The sequence below is a fragment of the Schistocerca cancellata genome, chromosome 5 (genome assembly GCF_023864275.1).
Source record: "Schistocerca cancellata isolate TAMUIC-IGC-003103 chromosome 5, iqSchCanc2.1, whole genome shotgun sequence".
Classification (NCBI taxonomy): domain Eukaryota; kingdom Metazoa; phylum Arthropoda; class Insecta; order Orthoptera; family Acrididae; genus Schistocerca; species Schistocerca cancellata.
The window spans coordinates 147,955,834-147,974,305 of NC_064630.1; the positions used below are offsets into that span (position 1 = coordinate 147,955,834).

The 18,472-nt window shown below is 39.2% G+C and overlaps 1 protein-coding gene across 3 annotated transcripts in view; it reads right to left on the reverse strand.

Annotated features, from left to right (window-relative positions):
• LOC126188292 (juvenile hormone esterase-like) overlaps positions 1-18,472 on the reverse strand; it is a 546,097-nt gene that overhangs the window by 128,825 nt on the left and 398,800 nt on the right. For all 3 annotated transcript variants that reach the window (XM_049929880.1, XM_049929879.1, XM_049929878.1), the window contains exon 9: positions 17,086-17,236. In XM_049929880.1, the coding sequence (XP_049785837.1) occupies positions 17,086-17,236 (151 nt within the window). The remainder of the gene's footprint in view (positions 1-17,085; positions 17,237-18,472) is intronic.

Genomic DNA, 18,472 nt, shown 5'->3' on the forward strand with positions numbered 1-18,472 from the left:
AAAGTAGTCTTGGGAAAAAGAGTTAATTATTTTCTTGTGTTAAGTAAACATTGAATGATACATTTATGAATTGTTAGATTTAAGTACCTGCACATAATTATTACTATTTTGTCTCAAATATGTGGCTTCTGTCTGGAAATCTAAACTGAATCTTTGGAGGAACATATGCTTTTAGTATACTGTGTGCTTGGGGGACATAAGCATTTGAGCTGTTGTAGCAATATTTTCTTCTTAGTTTCCTGTGCTGTATCCCCTATCTTTATCTTTAAATCCATCAATATTATCTCTTTCTGTCCATACAATCTCTCTATGATTTGAAAAAATGATGATTCTAATGTACGCATTTTTGTCTTGCAAATGATTTTATTTGTATGGTGTCTGTTCTTTTGGACATGTCCGAATGAACAGAAACACTTTGGATCCCACATACATTATGAATCAGTCACGGCACAAAGGAATTAATAACAATATCTGCCAGTGGGCACTGATTTAAATCAATGAGGAAAGTTGAAAATTTGTGCCGCAACACGATTCAAACCTGGGTCTGCTTACTAAGCAGATGCTCTGACCACTGACCACTGAGGACACAGTGATCATCACAAATGCGTGGACTAATCTAGCATGCCTCCCATCAGCCCCAAATTCTCAACTTATCCATTCACTACTAATGTAGTGCCCCTTGCCCATTATCCTCATTACTTGTGGCATATTGCTGATTCTCATAAAAGTTCAAGCAAGGTGAGCATTTGCACTGATGTGACCAATTGGTGATCCTCACATTAATTATATATGTGGTGTATGTTCTTTTGGACATGTTAATTGCAATTTTGTCTATGACAAACTCCTTTTTCCTGAATACTCACTCAGATAATGAGCTATTAGTCTGTTTCTGTCAAATAATGAGTTCTCTCCAAGTTACTTAAAATTAACTTATGCCCATTCACCTATACATGTCTGAAAATTTCACCAGAAAGTAATTTAATGATATTTTTTAATCTTTTATCATACTTGTGCAAAAGGTGATGTTCCAAATCAGTATGTGCAAAGGACTAATATATTGCAGAGAATGATATGATGTACTACCACTACCAAGAACATGGAAATGAGTAACTGAAAGTGAAAAAAGTCATACCTGTATAAAAGACAATCAAAATGTTGTGCATTGAAACACTATTCAGTCTACTAATTCTGCTGGAATCACTGCATGAAAGGAAAGTATAACTATTTTTCCTAGGTTCAAGGCAAATACTTAAACGAAAATCAAAAGAACACTTGTGGAATGTTGTAATTTTATTTTGTATGTTATTTAAAATTGAACTTTAGTAACCGAATCCCCCCCCCCCCCCTTGCGTGCCTCAGCGATACAGATGGCCGTACATTGGTACAACCACAACAGAGGGGTATCTGATGAGAGGTCAGACAAATGTGTGGTTCCTGAAGAGGGGCCGCAGCCTTTTCAGTAGTTGCAGGGGCAACAGTCTGGATGATTGACTGATCTGGCCTTGTAACACTAACCAAAATGGCCTTGCTGTGCTAGTACTGTGAACGGCTGAAAGCAAGGAGAAACTATGGCCATAATTTTTCCCGAGGGCATGCAGGTTAAATGATGATGGCGTCCTCTTGGGTAAAATATTCCGGAGGTAAAATAGTCCCCCATTTGTATCTCTGGGCAGGGACTACTCATGAGGACATCGTTATCAGGAGAAAGAAAACTGGTGTTCTACGGATTGGAGTGTGGAATGTCAGATCCCTTAATCGGGCAGCTAGATTAGAAAATTTAAAAAGGGAAATGGATAGGTTAAAGTGGGATATAGTGGGAATTAGTGAAATTTGGTGGCAGGAGGAACAAGACTTTTGGTCAGGTGAATACAGGGTTGTAAGTACAAAATCAAATAGGGGTAATGCAAGAGTAGGTTTAATAATGAATAAAAAAAATAGAAGTGCGGGTAAGCTACTACAAACAGCATAGTGAACACATTGTTGTGGCCAAGATAGATACGAAGCCCATGCCTACTACAGTAGTACAAGTTTATACGCCAACTAGCTCGGCAGATGATGAAGAAATTGATGAAATATATGAGATAAAAGAATTTATTTGGGTAGTGAAGGGAGACAAAAATTTAATAGTCATGGATGTCTGGAATTCGAGAGTATGAAAAGGGAGAGAAGGAAACATAGTAGGTGAATATGGATTGGGGGTAAGAAATGAAAGAGGAAGCCATCTGGTATCATTTTGCACAGAGCGTAACTTAATCGTAGCTAACACTTGGTTCAAGAATCATAAAAGAAGGTTGTATATATGGAAGAATCCTGGAGATACTAGAAGGTAGCAGATAGATTATATAATGGTAAGACAGAGATTTAGGAACCAGGTTTTAAATTGTAAGACATTTCCAGGGGCAGATGTAGACTCTGATCACAATCTGTTGGTTATGAAATGTAGATTAAAACTGAAGAAACTGCAAAAAGGTGGGAGTTTAAGGAGATGGGACCTGGATAAACTGACTAAACCAGAGGTTGTACAGAGTTTCAGGGGCAGCATAAGGGAACAATTGACATGAATGGGGGAAAGAAATACAGTAGAAGAAGAATGGGTAACTCTGAGGGATGAAGTAGTGAAGGCAGTAGAGGATCAAATAGTTAAAAAGACATGGGGTAGTAGAAATCCTTGGGTAACAGAAGAAATATTGAATTTAATTGATGAAAGGAGAAAATATAAAAATGCAGTAAATGAAGCAGGCAAAAAGGAATGCAAACGTCTGAAAAATGAGATTGAAAGGAAGCGCAAAATGGCGAAGCAGGGATGGCTAGAGGACAAATGTATGGATGTAGAGGCATATATCACTAGGGGTAAGATAAATACTGCCTACAGGAAAACTAAAGAGACCTTTGGAGAAAAGAGAACCACTTGTATGAATATCAAGAGATCAAATGGAAACCTAGTTCTAAGCAAAGAAGGGAAAGCAGAACAGTGGAAGGAATATATAGAGGGTCTACACAAGGATGATGTACTTGAGGACAATAATATGGAAATGAAAGAGGATGTAGATGAAGATGAAATGGGAGATACGATGCTGCATGAAGAGTTTGACAGAGCACTGAAAGACCTGAGTCAAAACAAGGTCCTGGGAGTAGACAACATTCCACTGGAACTACTGACGGCCTTGGGAGAGCCAGGCCTGACAAAACAGATGCAAGATGTATGAGACAGGCAAAATACCCTTAGACTTCAAGAAGAATATAATAATTCCAATCCAAAAGAAAGCAGGTGTTGACAGATGTGAAAATTACCGAACAATCAGTTTAATGAGCCACAGCTGCAAAATACTAACGTGAATTCTTTACAGACGAATGGAAAAACTGTTAGAAGCTGACCTCGTGGAAGATCAGTTTGGATTCATAGAAATGTTGGAACACATGAGGCAATACTGATGCTACGACTTATCTTAGAAGATAGAGTAAGGAAAGGGAAACTGACATTTCTAGCATTTGTAGACTTAGAGAAAGCTTTTGACAATGTTGACTGGAATAATCTCTTTAAAATTCTGAAGGTGGCAGGGGTAAAATACAGGTAGTGAAAGGCTATTTACAATTTGTACAGAAACCAAATGGTAGTTATAAGAGTCAAGGGGCATGAAAGGGAAGCACTGGTTGGGAAGGGAGTGAGACAGGGTTGTAGCCAATCCCTGATGTTATTCAATTTGCATATTGAGCAAGTAGTAAAGGAAACAAAAGAAAAGTTTGGAGTAGGAATTAAAATCCATGCAGAAGAAATAAAAACTTTAAGGTTTGCCGATGACATTGTAATTCTGTCAGAGACAGCAAAGGACTTGGAAGAGCATTTGAATGGAATGGACAGTGTCTTGAAAGGAGGATATAAGATGAACATCAACAAAAGTTAAACGAGGATAATGGAATGTAGGCGAGTTAACTTGGGTGATGCTGAGGGAATTAGATTAGGAAATGAGACACTTAAAGTAGTACAGGAGTTTTGCTATTTGAGGAGCAAAATAACTGATGATGGTCAAAGTAGAGAGGTTATAAAATGTAGACTGGCAATGGCAAGGAAAGTGTTTCTGAAGAAGAGAAATTTGTTAACATCGAGTATAGATTTAAGCGTCAGGAAGGCGTCTCTGAAAGTATTTGTATGGAGTGTAGCCATGTATGGAAGTGAAACATGGACAATAAATAGTTTGGACAAGGAGAGGGTAGAAGCTTTCAAAATATGGTGCTACAGAATAATGCTGAAGATTAGATGGGTAGATCACATAACTAATGAGGAGGTATTGAATAGAATTGGGGAGAAGAGGAGTTTGTGGCACAACTTGGTAAGAAGAAGGGACCGGTTGGCAGGACATATTCTGAGGCATCAAAGGATCACAAATTTAGCATTGGAGAGCAGTGTGGAGGGTAAAAATCGTAGAGGGAGACCAAGAGATGAATACACTAAGCAGATTCAGAAAGATGTAGGTTGCAGTAAGTACTGGGAGATGAAGAAGCTTGCACAGGATAGAGTAGCATGGAGAGCTGCATCAAACCAGTCTCAGGACTGAAGACCACAACAACAACAGTAACTGAGTAATAATCGTTTTACTAGTTTTGCATTATGCTATTATAAAATGCTGTGTAATTAGAGTCATTTAATTTTTGTACACTTAATTGCTGTAAAATTTGGACTATTTTGCTTTCGTACTTCATTTTCTTTTTCTTTTCTTTTTTTTTTTTTTTTTAGTGATCTATACATTGAGATATTTTTGCAAAGAAATTTATCAATACCAATTTACTTATTATTTTCTTCAATTTTTCACTATTTTCAAAGTAAATACATATATGGCTTAAACTAATAATCATTTTGCTGTATTCTTGGTATGAAACTTGTTAAATATGTAACTTTTTTAACCAGGTGAAAAACAAAAAACAAAAAGGCAATGTTTCAGTTCAACACTGGTAACCATTACCAAGCAACAGTTATTGTGAGCACAACACTATACATATATGGGAGCCTTTATATTTTATGAAGTAAAAGCTTTTTCATGAGATGAGAAAACATTTTATTTTCCAAGCACAGATCAAAACTAACAAGAATAAACAACTCGTAACCAAGCTGACTACGGCAAAGATAAATATCTATCAGCTGCAGCTTTCACCCGCTGTTTTTGGCGCAGTGGATAAATGACATCGCCACATCAGCCCCCCTCCTTTTGAAACCGGGAGCACCAGGCATGTGGGGATACTTGCACTTGATTTTTCTACCAGCTCTCGTGAAAACATCTGGTGCAGGCAATGGCTCCTCCTGTCCTGCACTTGCTGCTTCATTGTCCTCTTCTGAAACCGAGGGCTCGGCGAGACTATCTGCTGTTTCTTTGGCCTCCACGTTTGAGGGTGATTTTGCAGACCGAGGAAGGAGTGTACCCTCTTCAGTGTAAGCAGGTTTAAGCTGCTCAATTGAGACTGTCTCTTCTTTACCATCCTTATCGATTTTGAAGCTGTGGCTTCCTCTTGTGATTACCCTGTATGGTCCAGAGTAAGGCGAAACAAGCGGTGGGCACACCGTATCATCCCTAAGCCACACGTGGGACGTTGCTTGCAGGTCTTTATGTACAAACACACTCCAGTCTCCATGTCTGACAGGGTTAGTGGGCTTGATGTTTCTCATTCTAAAGCTGAGTTGTCTCACGAATTGCGTGCATATCTCAGGGGCGAACGGCTGTGTAGATGCTGGAACGATAAGTTCTCCAGGAACCCTCAATTGCTCACCATAAACCAATTCTCCGGAAGAGCATTGTAAGTCCTACTTCACGGCCGTTTTCAATCTGAGTAGGACCAGTGGTAGTGATTCAGGCCATGAAGTGGAACTACACATTAATGCAGCTTTGAGCGTGCAGTGTAGTCGTTCCACCATTCCATTACTAGATGGATGATAGCTTGTGGTGCATAGGTGGTTGCACCCGCACAGTAGTAAAAGTTCATTGAAAAGTTGGCTTTCAAACTGCCTTCTGCGATCTGTTGTTATGTTTTGCGGAACGCCAAACCTGGAGAACCATGGATGCAACAGTGCTTTTGCAACCGACTCCGCAGAAATGTCTTGTATTACAACTACTTCTGGCCACCTGGTAAAACGATCAATGATTGTGAGCAAATAGCGTTGTTCTGAAGGGCATGATAGTGGGCCCACAATGCCCACATGTATAAGTGAAAATCTTGCAGATGGCATCGGGAAGTCAGCAATAGGTGCAAAGACACGTCTGCTGATTTTATTACGCTGGCATGTTAGACATGCATGCGCCCATGCACAACAATCTTTTTATATTCCAGGCCACACTACTTTGGAGGAAAATAACTTGGCTGTAGCTCGTGCTCCTGGATGTGATAGGTTATGTAGTGCACTATAAATCTCATGACGATATTGTTCTGGTATGTAAGGTCACTCCTTTTCTTTTGCTACATCACACCAAATTCCGTCTGGAACATTTGGGACAGACACACGTCTGAGCTGCAGTGCAGTTCTCTGTTCCTCTATTAGACGGCGCAAGAAAGGATCTTCTCATTGTTTAGATGCTAACTCGGCCCAACAAATTGAATTTAAACTGGCACAATTCCTAGACAGGCAATCTGCGACCAGGTTGTCTTTTCCTGAAATGTGATGCACATCAGTTGTGAACTGTGCAATGTACTCGACTTGCCTGCACTGACGTGGTGAATTGAGTTCTGTGTCTCGTTGAAATATAGCTACTAACGGCTTGTGATCGGTAAAAATTGCAAAGTGCCTCTCTTCGACAGATGTGCGAAAATGCTTTATGGCTAAGTAAATAGTAAGCAACTCACAGTCAATAGCACTCCATTTTTGCTGCTGTTGAGTCAGGTTTTTAGAGAAAAATGCAAGCGGCTGCCATCTGCCATCAACTTCTTGCCTTAGCGTTGCACCCACTGCTGTTCGGCTTGCATTAACCATGAGCACTAAAGAAGTGCTCAATCTTGGATGTCCCAGTAGTGTTGCCCGAGAAAGACATTTCTTTAAGTCATGGAAAGCTGCTTCAGCATCTGGACTCTATGGAATTTTACGATTTCCTGTTGTATTTTTACCTGCAAGTAACATTGTGAGTGGCTCTTGGGTGGCAGCTAATTTAGGTAAGTGACGTCTGTAATAGTTGAGCATGCCTAAAAATCTGTGAAGTCCTTTGTGAGTTGTGGGAAGGGGTATCTGTACTACTGCTTCAACCTGCTCAGGCAAAGGTGACAGGCCTGCTGCTGAAATCAAATATCCCAGGAACTTAACCTCATGTTTTCCAAACGTGCACTTTGTTTCGTTAATAATTATGCCATACTCTGTCAGACGGCGGAAAAGCTGCTGCAGATGTTCGACATGCTGATATACAGAACGACAGAATACTAAAATGTCGTCCATATAACAAAATACGAATGGTAATTCTCGAAGCACCTCATGCATGAATCTTTGCCATGTTTGGGCAGCGTTTCTGAGGCCAAATGGCATAAAATTGTACTCAAACAAACCGAATGGTGTGATAACTGCTGTTTTTTTAATGTCAGATGGAGCCATTGGAATCTGGGAAAATGCTTTGGCGCAATCAATCACACTAAATATTTTGGCATCGGTAATCGTACTGTTAAAATCAGTCACATTGGTTACAGGGTAGTGGTCGGGAATTGTACAGGCATTGAGCGCCCTGTAGTCTCCACATACTCTCCATGAATTGTCTTTTTTACGGACCATGTGAACTGGAGATGCCCATGAACTATCGGACCTACTTACATACCTGTTTTTAGAAGTCTGTCGAACTCAGCTCGCGCCACGAGCAGCTTCTCTGGAGGCAGACGCCGCAGGCGGAAGGCAATGGGTTGACCTTGTGTCATACTGATGTGGTGTTGAGTATTGTGTCTGCATTTCCTGGTTGTGTTGACGGGTTCGGTAAGTGCTGGAAAGTCTTGAAGCAGTTTACGAAAAAGTGATACCTCCAACAGTGCTCTGATATTGCCTACAGTATATGAATTGTTACGACTGTCGGGTGTCTTCTTGCGTGACGCACACGTGTGCCCCTGCTTAGTTGCGGGTAAGAAATCGTATCACAATATCCCGACACGGATGATGCTGTAGAGGAGCCGGAAATCTTCGTGCAGAAAGACATGGGCACATCGCACTGCACTTGAACCAACGCAGAAGATGCAGTAGGCAATATCCCTTCTGTGGGAACTGTCACCAAATGATAGTTAACCAGGTCAGGCATAAGTCGGTAGTTCCGTAAAAAGTCCGCTCCAATTATAGGACTCGGCACATCAGCAACCACATAAGTCCATTTTGGATGGAAGTCGGAATTCAGATGTAATGCCAACTGTTTCTCACCATAGGTAGATATTCTGGAATTGTTTGCCGCAGTCAGCACATGTTGCATTATTGTTGTGAGTTTCTTGGATAAACACTGACTTCTGAACCTGTGTCAATCAGAAACTTCTCACCCAAAGAGAGGTCCAACACGAACAATCGGTGTGATTGGTTGACTGCAGATACTGTGGCGTTTTCACCTCTTTGAATCACGCTATGACTCGGGCGCCTATGTTGTTGTTGATGAACGTTAGCGCCCTTTAACGCCCGCCTCTTAAGTTTGGGTAGCTGCAGGGTTGAATACATTGATGGGCAGTGTTACCGAAGCGTCTGTGGTACCAGCACCATTGATCTGTCAAATCCTGTTGGATAGCATTTCTTCGTCTTTTCCAACTGCGACTTCGTAGCTGGTGGTGGTGTGAAGTTACTTGCATGTTGAGTTTTGCCACTTGTGCTGCCAGTTGCTGTATGGTGGGTTCGGTCGATGAGCACTGCTGTTGAGATGTATTATTGCATGTTCCTGGCTCACTGACGTCAGATTCCATCACACTACACGTTCTTGGGCCACTATCCTGGCTGTAGTTGAATTCAGAACACGCAGAAACTTTGGTTAAGGTGTTTGCGATGGTGTCTGCCTTTTTTGCTAAGACTTGCAATGGTAAGTCTGTTTCTGCTGCAATGACGGCACGGATGTTGGCAGGAAGTTTACGAAGCCATATTAGATGTAAAGACTCTTCATGTAGGAGTTCCGGGCCGGCTAATGTACGTAAGGCTTTGAGTACTTGTGACGGAGTCTTGTCGCCCAAATCTTCGGATGCGAAAATTTTTTGTAGTCGCAAATCTGGTGACAATGTATAATGCTGTATGAGAGCTTCCTTTAGCACAAAGTAATTTTGTTGTGACAAGGTTTCTTCTACTTGCTCTATCACTTCTAAATTTAGATGTGAAACCACTATATTAAATTTATCAATGTTGTTAGACACCTCACGCTGCCGAAATATGCATTTAGCCTGCGTAAACCAAAGCTGGGGGCATGTCGGCCAGAACGCGGAAAGTTTAACATTTCCGTGTCGCACGTAGGTACTCCCATCTTTTGCATTAACATCTGTCGTTCCGTTTTGTGGCGAATCAAAGGGCGTGGACCGCGATCCTTGGTCGAACAGACTGTAGTCTTCAATCTTGATTCCACTGCCCCATGCTTTTGTCTCTGAATTCATTATTCTCGTTGGTATATATATTTTCTTTATGCTTCTGCTACGATTATTTGGGGTCACCACTATGGGAGACTTTATATTTTATGAAGTAACAGCTTTTTCATGAGATGAGAAAACATTTTATTTTCCAAGCCCAGATCAAAAACTAACAAGAATAAACAACTCGTAACCAAGCCGATTACGGCAAAGATAAATATCTATCAGCTGCAGCTTCCACCCACTGTTTTTGGCACAGTGGATAAATGATGTTGCCACACATAATAAGCACATTCCAATTTTCACAAAATAATTTTCAAAAATTTAATTAGATCTATATTTTTTGAAACTGGGCATTGCACGGTTCCATTATTTTATCTGTATTTTGCTCATATTGTCAGCTTGCAAAATTCTTTGTGGGCTATTGTAATGGAACTGATGAGAGCATCTTTTTTTCATTTATTCTAGAATACGATACAGATAAATATACAACACAATTAAATATTGCACAAAGTATCATTTAGTGTTCAGTGTACTGGTAATTTTGGCAATACACCTTGTGGCACCGATGAAATCGACACCGACATTGATATGATGTTGGACTCTAAGCATTATCTTTGGCTGTTCTGCCATGTTCAGGACAGTTCTTTGTCATCCTTATATGTGTTAAGGTTAATAAATGAACTATTGCTAAATGGGTGTGATTATTGGTGCAACCAATCTGGTAATCCTCCTCAATCTAATATAATCTTACATTTTTTTATGAACAGAAAACAACACATAAATTATATAAGATTTATTTTCTGAAAATATATTTTTTTTCATAGTTCCAGTTTAATTTGAAACTGAAATTGTATTTGAATTTATTGTCATTACTGATATTTTTGTAACTTATTCTGAAAACAGTGGTAAAAGATTTATATTATATACACTGCTGGGAAAAAAATTACTACACCTGGAAAGATAACAATTTTGATCCAATGACAGTGTATGCAACCTGAGGACTAGTAGAGATAGTGATAATAGTTTCAACATCATCCACCAGCAGACAGCATTGTGGCATAGCTACCAGAGCAGAGGGCTCAGTGTAGTGGAAATACGTGAAGCAAGCAGGCAACCATACCGTGGAGACACAGTTGTGCTGCCTATGGGCAAGTGAATTTGAAAGGGGTCAAATAATGGCCTTCCGAATGGTGGTATGGCCCTTCCAGAGATTTGCCACACAGGTTGGATATGCTGCATCAGATGACCAAGGTTGCTGGTATCAGTGGTCACTTGAACAATCTCTCACTCGTAAATGAGGTTCTGGCCATCCACACAGCACAGACACCCACCAGGATCATCTTATTTTAAGAGAAGCAGTGTCAGATCATACAGCTACCACAGCACAGACAGTGGGGCTTAGGAGCCCAGATGTCTCTACATGAAATGTTGCAAACAGGTTATTAGCAGTGGGACTATGAGCAAGCACAACTCTAGCTGATCCACTCATGCCACAACATAGATGTGCATGGCTTGACTGGTGCCATCAGAGGATCACTTGGAAGATGGAACGGCATGCGGTGGTCTTCAGTGATGAAAGCAGATGCTGCTTGCATGCAAGTGATGGTCGTTTATGCATATGATGTAGTGGTGGTGAGTGTTGTCTCATAGAGTGCATTCATCCACAACACATTGGCCTCAACCAAGGCCTTAATGGTCTGGGATGTGATAAGCTACAACTCTCATTCACCTTTGGTGTTTCTGGAGAGGATGCTAACCAGTGCTTGGTATGTCCAGAATGTTGTTAGCCCCATTCTTTTACCATTCTTGCAACAGGAGGGTGACGTGTTATTCCAACAAGATAACGGTCACCCACACATGGCCTGTGAAAACTCAATGTTCTCTGTATGATGTGCAGTGACTTCCCTGGTCAGCACAATCTCCAGACTTGTCTCCAATTGAGCACATGTGGGATATGATCAGATGAGAAGTGACTTGAATGACTTGTCAGCCAACAATTTTTACAGAACTATATGAACATGTCAAGCAGGCAGGGCATAAAATATCCCAGAACAGTATTCACCATCTGTACAACTGACTGGATCCCAGAGACACGTAGGCTACACCAAGTACTAACATGGGTGTTTCAGCATGAGTTAATGCCTTGTACCTTGGAACTGCTTGTGCTATTTATCTCTAAATGTAATCATTACATGTATTCCATATGCACATAAATCCTGAGTCAATTGGAAACCTTCAAAAGGATTTACTAATTTTTTCCTGCAGTGTGTGTAAATCCTTTGGATGTAAAAATTAATATTTTATAAGAATGCTATACTGTGACTTATTGTGGTATCTTTGTTCTTGTTGATCTGTGAAACTAGTTGGTGAGGGGCTGTTGTGAGTGATTCTTATATAAAATTGTGTACTAGCAATGCAGGGAAATTTTTGTTAGCGACGAGAATTTGCAGCTATGTGTAACTGAGAAGAATAAATTTGTGAAGTTATGAAGATTATAAATAAGTGTTAATATTTGACCAGTACACAGCAAAGAACTAGCGGAACTTTTCAGCAATGAAGCACAATTTGAGTCTACCCCAGACAATTTTTTAAATAAGTCCTACTAGGTAACATAATAAACAAAACTTCAGTCTGAAACTGTTAGAGCCAAAGTTACTCCAATCAGACAATGTTACTCCATTGTGAAATACTGTCTTTATTTTGAATCAATATGAAGAATTAGGAATTTCTTGTTTTATACCTTAATCTACACAAATAAAGCAATAACAAGAACTCCTTACAAACATTAAAATGACTTCTGTAACAGACAAACAGATGAAAGTTGGAGCATTACTAGTCTTCCTTGACTAACAGCACTACCACATAACAAGCACTGCTGCAGGGGCAGATTTGTGAACTGCAGAAATAGTACAAAAGCAAGATAAGTAGTGGTGCTACCTATCTGGGTCAGTGTTACTTGCAAGGCCCCAGTGTTTCCCCAGCTGTCAGTAATTAACTTTGACACTGGACTGGGTCTGTTAGGTACTGTAGGGTCTATCCTGATGTGTGCACTAATTATTTATTTTATATCTGGTAAACTGGTAATCGACTCAATAAAGTCTGCTACAGAGAAACAGAAGTGACAATCAGTGAATCTAGAATTGTTGAGTTTTGTACACCTTCCAATAGCCATTAAGGCTGTTACAACTTCATTTCATCTATGGATTGAAGACTGATACCCAGACACCTATGAGACAAGCAGCATTAGGTTAGATCCACTACAATCTCAGTTTGAGGAATCCATGTCAAATTTTATGGAAGAGATTTTCATTCTCCAAGAATGTCATAATATGTGAGCATAAAACATATTCTGTTGCCTACAACATATTGATGTCAACAACAGAGGCCTATAATTATGAGCATCTATCATATGAGCCTTCTTGACAAAAAATAATGAGCTATGCTTTTCTTTAGTTTCTAGGTACTTTTCATTGCACCAGTAACCTACAATAAATTGCTACTAGTAGGAGAGCAAGTTTCTGCCCATAATCTCTGTAGAATATTAAACATGTCTCATCTGGTCCTGATGCCTTTCCCCTACTAAGCAACTGTAGTTGTGTTTCTATACTGTGACTACTTGTCTCAATGCCTGCCATTTAGATTTTTTTATGATGACTGAAAGAAGGGACAATATTATGATGTTCTACACTGAAACAATTTTCGGAAGACCAATTTCAGTATTCTGGCCTTCTCTGTGTTATCTTCTGTTTCAGTGGCAGTAGGGTACTTGAGTGACTCAATAGTTGATTTAAATCAGCTTCTGAATTTTGTGTAAAACGAAAACCTGTTAGGGTTTTGTTCAGTTTGGTTGGCAAAATTTTACTTTCGAACTCACTGAATACTTCTATCACTGCTCTCTTTAAGTTTATTTTCACTTTGTTGTGCTTTTGTTTTCAGCTAGGTCTTTACTTCTCTTGAATCTATGATGAAGCTCTCTTTGTTTACATAGCAATTCTTTTCTGACCTGGTTATTAAACCATGGTGGGTCTTTTCCATCCCTTAAGATCTTGCTAGGAATGTACTTGTCTATGGCATGTTGAACAATGCATTTAATTTTTTTCCATTTGCACTCTACATCTTTGCCCTCATCACTGAATATTTGGTACTGAATACTCAGATACTATGCAATTTGTATCCCATCACTCTTGCTAAGCAAAAATATTTTCCTATCTCTCTTAACATTCTTCATAATACCCATAATCATAGATGCTATTACCACCTTATGCTCACTGATACCCTCCTCTACATTAACTGATTTGAAACGTTTAGGTCTGTTTCTTGCTGGAGGGTCTCAGATGTGACCTTAATTAGTTGGTTCTCTAAATATCTGCTGAAAGTAGTTTTTGAACAAGGCATCCAGAATAATGTCACACGAATCTCTGTCCCTGACACTAGTTTTGATCACATCACTCTTCCATTCCACACTTGCAAAGATGAAGTCCAAACTTATCCACAAAATTCTTCTTCTCTCAGAAGTGCTCTACACCTACAGCTCCTGATGCAGGCTGTCTAATAAAAACATCTGATTGCCATTTTTACCCACCTTTGATGCTTAACTACACCCAGATCAACTCACACTCATGTCCATGATAACTGCAGCAGATATCAAATTATTTATTGCAATAAATATGCCACCACCTTTGGCGTCTAACCTTTCCTTACAACAAATATTCAAATCTGAATTTAGGATTTCATTGCTATTAACTTCCAGTTACAACCAACATTCTTCTCCTAACACTACATAGGAGTCATTACATTTAATAAGTCATTCTAATTCTGCAATCTTACCATGGATGCTCCTGCAGTTTACTAATACTGTTTTAACCTTTTCTATTCCTCATCTGCAAGAATGAGCATTCTCAGAGAATAATGTGGTTAATGTTTCTTCAGTTTTGGCATGCAGTTCACCTCTGATCCAGAGTGGGAAAGGAGGTGGGGTCCTCTAAAATAAACAAAAAGTCTCCATGTGCCAGCTACTGTAGTAGAGAATTCCTGTAGCATGTAGTGTATGCCTGACCCATTAAGAAGGACTCTACAATTTTTCACCTGAGAGAGGAGGTCGAAAAATTCACCTCTGATACTATTGCAGAATTGTCTGAGCCTCTGGTTTAGAACTTTCACTCTGCTCCACAGCAGAGAACTGTGATCAACTCTGAGGGGAATGTTACAAATAGCAAGCGTAACCCACAGCCTTCTCCAAATCAGCCCTGCTGAAAGTAACTATGGATGGCCTTAAACCTAAGTGGTGTGCACCATTTGTGCCAACTTGAGCCACGATTTGCAGCCAGTTGCACCCACTCTGCTCCAAAGCAGAGAACTGCGATCAACTCTGAGGAGGATGTTACAAATAGCAAGCGTAACCCACAGCCGTCTCCAAATCAGCCCTGCTGCAAGTAACTGTGGATGGCCTTAAAACTAAGTGGTGTGCAGCATTTGTGACAACTTGAGCCACAATTTGTAGCCAGTTGCACCCAGTTTGCTTAATATCCACCAGCAAAACTACCTCCATATCTCAAATGAGATCCCCCCCCCCCCCCCCCTAGCAGACATACCGAGTAAAACAACATATTACTTCCACCTATACACATCTTGCAAATTGATCATGGTGAGAAAATCTGAGAAATTAGAGCTAATACCTAACTTACTCACAATCATTCTTCCCATGCACCATTTACGAGTGGAACAGGGAAGGAGGGGATCAGATAGTGATACCAGAAGTACCCTCTGCCACATACAAGCAAGTGGCTTGCTAATTACTTATGTAGATGTAGAGTGCCCATTGGCATTCTTTCCTGACCTGCCCACTATTATCCTGAGGGACCCCATAACCCACCTAACATTGGAGCTCCAAATGACTAGCATTCTTGCCCTCTGGACTTTTATGAACTAAGCAGGAAAATCAGCCACTTGACCAACAGGAAAAGCATCCTGTGCTGTCTCAGAAGGGTTTTCAAACTGGGTAGCACCTCATACTTGTTTTTAAGGTGTAAAGAGGCAGCCATGTGGCCTGTTCCCACTTTCTCCTTCCACCCAGAGACATACAAACCTACCACTGCCCACCATTTATCCTCACATGAAGACAGACCAGTCAGAAGTTGCAAATCAGAAGATGTTATGACAATGGGGTTGCCGGAGGAATCCAATGGACAAAAGGTGTTGAAGAGGTTGTCAGTGGCAACCTGATAGCATCGCTACTTTGTGCCTTGGCCTGAAGCCTGCTGACCAGGTCAATGCAGCTTCCAGCTATTTGTAGACAGTTTGTCATGTTCAGAGACAAGGTGTTATTTATGAACACAACAAGTACTGTCCATATTCATGTCAAACTGTGCAAAAAATACACAAATACTAACAAGAAGAATAAACAAACACTTAAATCTAGACTGAAGATTTCTCACTAAACACTAAGACTGAAAGATCTGCAACCTCTTAAAACAGAAATAAATTTCACATTTCACTGCAGAATACAGATGTATCAGCAGTGACTTTTCGCTAGAGGCTCGGCTCACACAAGAACTACTGCAGGAAATAAATATGTGAGCTCAGAGCACAAAAAGGGGGCACTGAACTAAACAAAATGCTGTGTACTAACCTAAATTGCTGGCACACCATTGCTGGATGCTCTCCTCTTGCTTGGGTAGGTCACAGTATACTGACTACTAAACTACTGGTTGTAATGGTCACAAATACAATGTGAATCAGATGACGACAACGTGACTCAGATGACAAAGTGAATCACATATCTAATCTAATCTAATGTACCTCAAAACCTTGATGTACAGAAAAATCTACAATCTACAGGAGCCCTGAATCCAGCAGTTGATGGTGATAAGTAATAGTCACTTACACTGAGCTATGATTTGCACAACAACAATACAAGACACAAAAAATATATTCATGCAGACTTTCTTCTCTTTTATGGATACAGAAATAGTTCTTTATTCTGGTAAAAAGGTCTTCAGCAAGCTTCTGTCAGATGTAAAGCAAAGTCCTGGGAATCGCTACACATTTTTAAAACAATGATTAGAGATTTCTGTTGGATGTATGACAGGTAGAAAAATGTCAGAGTAATCTGTTGTGTAGATAATTTCTAGTATTTCGTGAATAACAATGTGTTATGTAAATATGAAACTAGCATTAGGATACAAACAGCACCTATATTATATAACTGACAAAGTGGCAGAACTTTTAAAAATATTCGTTTTTCCATCAATTTCATTACATTAAATTTAGACTAAGGAAACATGAGTAGTATGTTAAGGTGTGCCAACAGCTTATAGCTAACAAACTACATATCTTCTATTAATTAAATTATTCGACATTTCTGAAGGTAATAATTCATGAGGAAACTACAGAACCCAATGAATAAAAAAATCAAAGAAATTACTAAAATAATATCTCACTTAAGACTTATAAGGGGCAATGGAAGTATAGTAACATAAGAAGAAAGTGTTATTTCACTTTAGGAAAGATAGCTTTTGTAGTAAATTATTTAACTGCTGAATGTAGATATCTTACCATATCTTATATTGGTTTTTGCAAAGATTGGTGTGTAGCTCTGAGAACCTTGATACTCAAAGCTATAGATGAACAGATGTATATGTCCTGCTAGCCTGTGGTATACTGCAGTTCTCTCCAGTCCATGGAAGAAACCACGATCACTGTAGAGCTGTCAACAGAAGAAAAACTAAGAAATGTACAAATAAGATATTGAATAAGTATGGTTTGAAATGATGTATTTGAAGAATTTCCATTTAAATATAAGAGTAATTGCAAAGAAAATCATTAAGCATACCAATTTATATTGTCACAATGAGTGGAGTAAAATGTAAAAAGTAAATAAATAGACATATTTTTCCCCCTTGCCGATTTTAAGGTTTCTTGGCTAACTGCCTAAGGAAAATAAAATATTATTTAGCCAACAAAATATGAACAGAAGTGTATATGAATCATACACAATGTTTTCATCCAATATGTGTGATGCAGCACATTGTTTTTTATATAAATAATGCTGTCAATCAAGAGAATTAGAGTAAGTAGAAGGAAGTTCTTAAAAAGCATCATCCAGTAGTGTTTAACTACATTACAAATCAGTTTCATACAAACTGCTTGATAATAAATCCAAAGAAAACAGATACTATAAATACACACAAGAAATGATAAGAATCTAATGATGTAGTCATTGAATGTATAGAAAATGCCATAAGTGCTCTATTCATTTCAGTCTATGAAATATACTGCAATACAACTGATGAACAGATTATTTTAAGACACCATTATGTGGCATGTCATCAATTTTTTGGAGGAATTGACAAAAAGTAAAAAAAAAAAAAATAAAAAAAAATCGTAAAATGAGAAACCTTCTTTAAGATTAAATAATGATTGTTGAGATTAGTATGATTTAAGCTAACTGAACTTTTCTTGGCATGAACAAACTAACTCTGGAGGTTTCATTGAACAAAATGCTTTATTTTGGTAACAGTGTCTGCTGAACAGACTGGACATGTGGTTACTCTATAACTTGAATACAAATCTGAGCATTTAACTTGCAGGTGAAACATTCTCAATATCAGTATAACTCAGGAAGAGGTAAAACAGGAAATTATAGAATAAACAAAGTCATGAACAAATTCTCATGTCAAAGAATAAACAGGACAAAACAATATAATACATATTATGAAACACAGCACCTCTGGTGGTTGGCAACAGAACTGTTTGACAGATATGACTTTTGCTAACATGCACACAACAATGCACCATTGAACATGATAACATTGCTGGTTGGTGCAAACATCATAGGAGATGCTAAATCTGCCCCCATGGTGGAAGCAGTGTCATCATGGAACTGGACTGGGAAGTGTACATGAAGGCAGAAGTGAGTCAAGAGCTTTTGTTGGAAGGTCAT